Source organism: Antennarius striatus, chromosome 16, assembly GCF_040054535.1.
Source record: "Antennarius striatus isolate MH-2024 chromosome 16, ASM4005453v1, whole genome shotgun sequence".
Classification (NCBI taxonomy): domain Eukaryota; kingdom Metazoa; phylum Chordata; class Actinopteri; order Lophiiformes; family Antennariidae; genus Antennarius; species Antennarius striatus.
Genome location: NC_090791.1, coordinates 378,332 through 387,500, shown reverse-complemented (window position 1 = coordinate 387,500; position 9,169 = coordinate 378,332). Strand labels below are relative to the sequence as shown.

The following is a 9,169-nucleotide window of genomic DNA, read 5'->3' as shown; positions in this document are numbered from 1 at the left end:
TTACGGGAGTCACCCCCCTCCAAAGCAGGGTGAGCTCTGATTGGACGAACGCCAGCAGCCGTGATGGATTCACCCACAAACATGTAACGCAAATGGAAAGAAGAGGACCGGGGTGGGGGGGGGTGATAAGAGGTTGTTGCTGGAGATGAAGATTTAAGGGGGGGTGGGGATGAGCTCGGCGGTGGGGGAGGGGGTGACTTCCATGGGGATGTGAGGGAACTCTGATTGGTGGAGAACAGGAGACACCTTCACTGGGGGGGTTGACCACGTCTCCCCCAGGAGTGACTGGTGGTGCAGACTCCCCCCGCTCCTAACTGTGGCTTTCCTGTAGAAAGCCACATGCATGACTTAGCTAGATACGATCCCAGATGGGGGGGTTGCGCCGCGGTTCCGGCCTGAGCCCATCTGCTCCTTCATCCCTGGGGGGAAGTTCTGAACATCAAGTCAGGTTGAAGAAGACCCCCCCATGTGTCTAAACTACGCGATGCCGCGGTGTGAGACTCGTCGCCTCCATTACTGCCTCTCATCAAGGCCGCCCCCCCCACAGGAGGGGATGCGTACAGCAAATGTGGATCCTTGCTGAGTCGGGCATAAAGCGGCGAGGTGGGGGGGGGGGGGCTGCTCGATGAGGCGCGCCCAGAAAAGATTAAATCTATTGTTTCCGTGTCTTCCCATAATGCATTCTGTCACCAGGTGAGCGGCGCCGAGCGCAGGATGTTCTCAAAGTCGTTTCCTCTCTCAGTCACAGGGTTCCCCTACCCCGCCACCGGCGCCACCGTGGCCTATCGGGGGGCCCACCTGCGAGGGCGGGGGCGGGCTGTTTACAACACATTCCGCACGGCTCCTCCGCCGCCCCCCATCCCAGCTTACGGAGCGTGAGTACCCCCCCATCAGACTCGTCCTGTGTGCGGGTAATATTCATACACGCCATCATCATCAGTATATATGTACTGTATATATATGTATATTTATATTTATAAACATGTGTATTTCTACATGTAAACCTGGACGTACGCTGTTAATCGTACGGACATTAGTTGAATTAACTCCAGACTAACCCGTAGATAAACAGTAACAGTTCTGAAATGAACTTTATTAATAAATGTATTGTAATAATATTTGATTAATATGAATCTATTTTAAGTTGTCAAATAATTAACTTATATTTTTAATACGGTACAGAAAAAACGTCTCTATCTCGTCTCCATCTCGTCTTCGTCTTTTCTTCCTCATCGTGGGTCACGGGGGTTGCTGCGGGTTAATAATATGTTTTTATGTGTTTTATTCTGATTTATTGTTCAGTATTGTTCATCATGTCATGTGTTTGTAACGGTTTAATAGTGATTTAACGATTCAGTGTTTGTGTCAGACGGACATAAAGTGGAGGAAAATGATGTAAACTTGATTTTATTTTTTTCTTGTATTTTTTTTTAAAACTGACATAAAATAAAACAACGTAACTCAAACGACGTGACTCAAACATCGTGACTCAAACAACGTGAGTCAAAGGACGTGACTCAAACGTCGTGACTCAAAGGACGTGACTCAAACGTCGTGACTCAAAGGACGTGACTCAAACGTCGTGACTCAAACGTTGTGACTCAAACGTCGTGACTCAAACGTCGTGACTCAAATGTCGTGACTCAAAGGACGTGAGTCAAAGGACGTGACTCAAAGGACGTGACTCAAACGTCGTGACTCAAACGTCATGACTCAAAGGACGTGACTCAAAGGACGTGACTCAAACGTCGTGACTCAAACGACGTGACTCAAAGGATGTGACTCAAACGACGTGACTCAAAGGATGTGACTCAAACGACGTGACTCAAAGGATGTGACTAAAACATCGTGACTCAAATGTCGTGACTCAAAGGACGTGACTCAAACGTCGTGACTCAAAGGACGTGACTCAAAGGATGTGACTAAAACATCGTGACTCAAACGACGTGACTCAAAGGACGTGACTCAAAGGACGTGACTCAAAGGACGTGACTCAAAGGACGTGACTCAAACGTCGTGACTCAAACGACGTGACTCAAAGGATGTGACTCAAAGGACTTGACTCAAAGGACGTGACTCAAAGGATGTGACTAAAACATCGTGGCTCAAATGTCGTGACTCAAAGGACGTGAGTCAAAGGACGTGACTCAAACGTCGTGACTCAAAGGACGTGACTCAAACGTCGTGACTCAAAGGACATGACTCAAACATCGTGACTCAAACGTTGTGACTCAAACGTCGTAACTCAAACGTCGTGACTCAAATGTCGTTACTCAAAGGACGTGACTCTAAGGACGTCACTCAAACGACGTGACTCAAACGTCGTGACTCAAACGTCGTGACTCAAAGGACGTGACTCAAAGGACGTGACTCAAAGGACGTGACTCAAACGTCGTGACTCAAAGGACGTGACTCAAAGGACGTGACTCAAACGACGTGACTCAAACGTCGTGACTCAAACGACGTGACTCAAACGTCGTGACTCAAAGGACGTGACTCAAATGTCGTGACTCAAAGGACGTGACTCAAACATCGTGACTCAAAGGACGTGACTCAAACGTCGTGACTCAAAGGACGTGACTCAAATGTCGTGACTCAAAGGACGTGACTCAAACGTCGTGACTCAAACGACGTGACTCAAACGACGTGACTCAAAGGATGTGACTCAAACGACGTGACTCAAAGGATGTGACTAAAACATCGTGACTCAAATGTCGTGACTCAAAGGACGTGACTCAAACGTCGTGACTCAAAGGACGTGACTCAAAGGATGTGACTAAAACATCGTGACTCAAACGACGTGACTCAAAGGACGTGACTCAAAGGACGTGACTCAAAGGACGTGACTCAAAGGACGTGACTCAAACGTCGTGACTCAAACGACGTGACTCAAAGGATGTGACTCAAAGGACTTGACTCAAAGGACGTGACTCAAAGGATGTGACTAAAACATCGTGGCTCAAATGTCGTGACTCAAAGGACGTGAGTCAAAGGACGTGACTCAAACGTCGTGACTCAAAGGACGTGACTCAAACGTCGTGACTCAAAGGACATGACTCAAACATCGTGACTCAAACGTTGTGACTCAAACGTCGTAACTCAAACGTCGTGACTCAAATGTCGTTACTCAAAGGACGTGACTCTAAGGACGTCACTCAAACGACGTGACTCAAACGTCGTGACTCAAACGTCGTGACTCAAAGGACGTGACTCAAAGGACGTGACTCAAAGGACGTGACTCAAACGTCGTGACTCAAAGGACGTGACTCAAAGGACGTGACTCAAACGACGTGACTCAAACGTCGTGACTCAAACGACGTGACTCAAACGTCGTGACTCAAAGGACGTGACTCAAATGTCGTGACTCAAAGGACGTGACTCAAACATCGTGACTCAAAGGACGTGACTCAAACGTCGTGACTCAAAGGACGTGACTCAAATGTCGTGACTCAAAGGACGTGACTCAAACGTCGTGACTCAAACGACGTGACTCAAACGTCGTGACTCAAAGGACGTGACTCAAATGTCGTGACTCAAAGGACGTGACTCAAACATCGTGACTCAAAGGACGTGACTCATACGTCGTGACTCAAACGACGTGACTCAAACGTCATGACTCCAGATGTCTTGACTCCATGTTAGCCGGGCGAACCTGTGCCGTGACTCGTCCCGCATCAGACGTGTCCGTGATGAAATGATGGAATGCGTGAGGCTGAAATCAGGCCGACACCAGCAGGTGCATTGCAGGTGTACTCCAGGTCCTGCTGACTCTTTAATGTGCCCCCCCAGCCCCCGGGGGGGGGGTCCAGTCCCTGTATGTCGTACCTGAACTCATCCTGCGGCTCTGCTGTTGACCTAACAAAGCCACCGGGAGCAGCAGAGAGCTGAGGGAGCGTATTACCAGCGATCTCGCCGGACTGTGACGGGGGGGCGTTGATCTCCTGGCTTTGTGAGCCAGCCTCACACGGGTTCTTATCGGCAGGGGCCCGTGTGGTCGTGGGAGAGGTCCCAGCTGGAGCGTCTATCTGTGATTGGATCAGGGTCCGTTTTAGTGCAGAGGGACTGGAACACCCCCCCCCCCCGGCAGCTGCTTGATTTATATAGCGGAGTCATGTGATGGAGCTATGCCCCCCCCCCTGACAACACTGCAGCGACTGGAGAGACAACATTCGTACCGGAGCAGAAAATTGGATGTGGATGTGAGACGGCTTCAAGATCCGCAGCCCCCCCCACCGGGACCAGGGGGGCTTTCAGGGTGGGGGGGTTGGCTCCAGCGCCACACCAGCTAATGCTCCTCTCGTCCTTTCTTTCCTCAGGGTGGTGTACCAGGATGGCTTCTACGGAGCAGAGATCTATGTGAGTACCCCCCCATCCATGAAACACGAGTGCTGCAGACGAGAAGGTGATCTCTCAGGCCCCCCCCCAGCGTCTCGCTGCCAAGTCGGCGTCGATGAGGCCTCTTCCTGCCAAGAATCCGCCGACAGAATTTAACCCTCTGTTCCCCCCCTGGCACCCCCCCACCATGAGCTCAGACTTTGGCAGCAGTTCTGACCCAGGGGGGGGGCAGCAGTTCTGACCCGCGTCAAGTCAGGTCACGTCTCACTGGGGGTCGGTCTGCAGTCCCCCCACAAGCCTCTGGTGTGGAGGGCCTGGCCGGGGTATCCCCCCCGCAGCCCCCCCCACCCGGGGCCGGGCCGGCCCATCCGTTACGTCGCCCCCCCCGGTGCTTCAGCGCTGACCGCTGCACTGCTTCACAGCTCCCCCCCCCCCCGGTGTCCTCCATCCGTCAGCAGACGGCGTGATGATGTCACAGCGTGGTGATGTCACAGCGTGGTGATGTCACAATCGTGGTGATGTCACAGCCTGATGATGTCACAGCCTGATGATGTCACAGCCAGGGCCTCATCTCACACTCCAGCCGACTTCTTTCTGCACCTTTTTCCACCTCCAGTTTAAAAATGAATGAAAACATGTGTTATTAACGCCCCCCCCCCTTGCCATATGGATGCCGGGGGGGGGGGGCACGCGCTCCCCCGCCACTAATAGAAAAACAGCAGGAGAACAGCCCCACCCCCCCACAGCCAGGTCTCTCATTCCGTCACCCCCCCCCCCAGTGGTGCACCACTTTTTCATTTGTGAGCCGGGGGGAGTCGGTGCAGGAGAAAGGTTGCATTCTCTATGAAGGACCCCCCCATCTAACTACGTCTCCCATATCCAAACAGCCCCCCCTGGTGTCTGCAGGGGGGGCTGCAGTCCGGGGGGGGGGGGGGCAGGGACATGTCACAGTTAGGGCCTTTTAAATGTGTGTGTGTGTGTGTGTGTAATCATCCGTTGTGTCTCCGCAGGGGGGCTATGCAGCGTACCGGTTCGCCCAACCCACCACCACCGCTGCGTACAGTGACAGGTGAGGTCACGCCCATCACGTGATGTCATCAGCATCACATGTTTCAGCTGAAACACGCCGGTAGATTAACTTCACATTAAGGAACCTAAAAAACACTGAAACTAACGGCTGTACGCGGTCATGTGACCCCATCACTGCTTCTGATTGGCTCGGCACGATGCTTTCACTGGGTCATAATTTGTAATAAATATGCGTTTAAGTGGTTCATATTCTACATGATCAATTTTATTTTATTGTTTCCAAAAAAGCTAAAAAAAAAAGACAAAAATCAAAAATTACAAAAATTACAAAAAACGAAAATTAAAATTACAAAAATAATTTTTTTTTTGGTAATTTTTTGTTTGTTTTCCTTATTTCCAAAAAATTTGATGTTTTGGTCAGTCGGGGTAAAACTGACATTTAATTGAGTAAAAGTCTAAACGTAGAACAGATGACAGTAACTCTGAACATTGACGCGGCTAACTGATAGCCATATGCTAACCTGTTTACGGGCTAAGGTGTGTAAATGTGTCTGATAAACAGGTACGGTCTATAGACGGTACCTGATAAACAGGTACGGTCTATAGACGGTACCTGATAAACAGGTACCGTCTATAGACGGTACCTGATAAACAGGTACGGTCTAAATTCAGGTGCGCTCATAGTCCAGTATTTACGGTACGCTGATCTGTCAAATCTGACGTATCCCAGCATGCCTGGGGTGGAGGGTTGAATCTTTTAGGCTGCAAATAGATGGAGAGAACCAACGACCTTATAAGGCAAAGGACTTGACCACATGATGCGATGTGGGGGTGGTGGGGGGGTTAACGACATCGTTGTTGGAAAGCAGCAGCGAAGATCACACGCATGATGAATGGGATGCTTCATCAGCATTCTGCACTGCCCGCGCTCTGTGCCCCCCCCGGCCGCCCCGCCCCCCCCGGTCTTTATCCCGCCCCGGTTATCACATCTATTAGCCAAACGCGTGTTTTCTCTTCAGCTGGCAGCGGCGGGGGGAGAGGCTAACCTCGTTGGACTGGATGAAAAACGCCGTGATGAATGCGGCGCTCACTGCTTCTGGTGGGGGGGGGGGTATCACTGTGGTATTTATGAATGGCCTCAGGTCTCAGAACAGGAGGTGGGGGGGAACTCTATCACTCCTGAGTTATGCCACTCCAGTTCAGGTGCGCTCCCTTTGAGGGGGGGTCACTGATTCATTCTGGTCCCTGGGAGCCGCTGTCAGCCGGGGGGGTTGGTGGGGAGGGATTGAACATGTCACGTCAAGAACGAACCCCCGCCTGAGCGCCTGCAGACCGTATCGATGATGTAAGGTTTATCTGGAGCGACGCCCCGCCCCCGCGCTCTGATTGGACAGTAGCTGTGTTTTCTGTCCGACTGATTGAGCCCCCCCTGCTCCTGTCACCGTTCCTCCTCCCCGGGATTTAATATAATTTGCTGACGGTTGGAATGGGACCCCCCCACATCCGTCGGATTGATCCGGGTTTGGCCACGCCCCTACCAGATGCCTGTGCCAATCACAGGAAGAGGGCGTGGGGATTGGGCGTCGCCCGACCCGCTGATCCGGCCCCGGTGGTGCTGGGGGGGTGACCTGAGCTCCTCAGCAGTGCCGCCCTGCTGGGAGCCGGTGGGGAGAAATATTAGCCTGAGAGTGCTGGGGGGGGTCAGTGCTCACTGAAGATAAGAGCACCAGGGGGACCCCCCCCAACCAGCTCATGGCCCCTACTTCCCCAAGAGCCGAGGCAGCGCTCTGATTTCATGTCCCCCCCGCTGACCTCCGGGGGCCGCGCCGCCTTTAGCCCCCCCCCCACCGCTCTGTTTCCTTTAATTCCTGCCTGAGTCGCTGCCCCCGCCCCTGGGGGGGGCGTTATCGCCGCTGCACAGATCCTCATTTACAGCTGAGAAACAAACAGACTGGGGATTAGTTCCAAACCAGCAGCAATGAAAAGACAGCGGCGCAGCCCCTGTGCATCGTGGGTAAACAAGAACAGGGCGCGAGCCCCTGTGCATCGTGGGTAAAAAAGAACGGGGCGCGAGCCCCTGTGCATCGTGGGTAAAAAAGAACGGGGCGCGAGCCCCTGTGCATCGTGGGTAAAAAAGAACGGGGCGCGAGCCCCTGTGCATCGTGGGTAAAAAAGAACGGGGCGCGAGCCCCTGTGCATCGTGGGTAAAAAAGAACGGGGCTTGAGCCAAAGCCCCGCAGCAGCAGTGCTTTGTTTCTCTGCTCGGTACCCCCCCTCCCCGAAGGAATGAATGAAGGATGAAGGAACCCCGGTGGGGGGGCAGGTAATGGGGGGGGGGGGTAATTGAGTTTGTTATAGACTTGAAAGAGTTGACTGGAGGGGGGGCAACAAGCAGAGTGTTCTGCTCTGCCCGTCAATGATAGATCCCTGTGCCTCACATGTTCCCTATGCCTCATGTAGTCCCTGTGCCCCATGTAGTCCCTGTGCCCCATGTGGTCCCTGTGCCTCTTGTGGTCCCTGTGCCTCACGTGGTCCCTGTGCCTCACGTGGTCCCTGTGCCTCATGTGGTCCCTGTGCCTCATGTGGTCCCTGTGCCTCACGTGGTCCCTGTGCCTCTTGTGGTCCCTGTGCCTCATGTGGTCCCTGTGCCTCATGTGGTCCCTGTGCCTCATGTGGTCCCTGTGCCTCTTGTGGTCCCTGTGCCTCTTGTGGTCCCTGTGCCTCATGTGGTCCCTGTGCCTCTTGTGGTCCCTGTGCCTCATGTGGTCCCTGTGCCTCTTGTGTTCCCTGTGCCTCTTGTTTTCCCTGTGCCTCACATTTTCCCTGTGCCTCACATGTTCCCTGTGCCTCATGTGGTCCCTCTGCCTCACGTGGTCCCTGTGCCTCACATGGTCCCTGTGCCTCTTGTGTTCCCTGGGCCTCACATGTTCCCTGGGCCTCACATGTTCCCTGGGCCTCACATGTTCCCTGTGCCTCACATTTCCCCTGTGCCTCTTGTTGTGCAGCTATGGCAGAGTCTATGCAACAGCAGACCCGTACCACCACACCATCGGCCCAGCCGCCACGTACAGCGTGGGGACTATGGTGAGTGAACGCGCCGCCGCCGCCGCTGCCGCTGCCGTCTGATGCATCTGTACACACACACGCACACACACACACACGCACGCACAGAATAAAGACCAGAGGCTGCAGCCGCCGCTGGTTTTTATTGATGTATTTATTCATCAATGAATTTGGTTTTCGTCGCTGTCTGGCGCCCCCTGCTGGAGCCGAGCAGTACTGCCTAAAACTCCGGTGCGTGAGAATTGGCTCCAACATTTAAGGCAACACCCTTGTGTGGCGCCGCCTCATGAAACCAGAACGAGTGTCACTGCAAACAAGCAGCCCTACATCACATCCATCCAGCATCCCGCCGCAGACCGACGCCATCCAACCATGCATCCAGCCGAACACGCGTGACAGAATGTTAATGTGTGTTTTTAGCTAGCTAGCTTAGTAGCTCCTGTGACATCAAAGATGAAACAGATGAAGAACAGGGGGCGGGACCCGACCCCCGACCCCCGACCCCCGACCCCCCCAGACCAAACCTACAGATTCAGGACCATCAAACGCATGCAGCAGTGTGCCGTGGGACGTAACCGACACGAAGCCCCCCTCCTGCCCAGAGCCTGATGGGGGGTGCTCTCTGCTCCAGAGAGGATTAAATTAACATCCGACATGCGAGTCTTCAAACACATCCCAACAGAGGCGTAGACCCCCCCTGCCCCCCCAGCAGCTGCTAGCTAAAAGCTCTCATTAATGAAGA

At 53.3% G+C, this 9,169-nt stretch overlaps 1 protein-coding gene across 2 annotated transcripts in view; it reads left to right on the top strand.

The window, feature by feature from the left end:
- The window catches only part of LOC137609981 (RNA binding protein fox-1 homolog 3-like), a 267,024-nt gene that overhangs the window by 256,358 nt on the left and 1,497 nt on the right, over positions 1-9,169 (top strand). For both annotated transcript variants that reach the window (XM_068337367.1, XM_068337368.1), the window contains 4 exons: positions 743-875; positions 4,317-4,356; positions 5,346-5,404; positions 8,370-8,448. In XM_068337367.1, the coding sequence (XP_068193468.1) occupies positions 743-875; positions 4,317-4,356; positions 5,346-5,404; positions 8,370-8,448 (311 nt within the window). The remainder of the gene's footprint in view (positions 1-742; positions 876-4,316; positions 4,357-5,345; positions 5,405-8,369; positions 8,449-9,169) is intronic.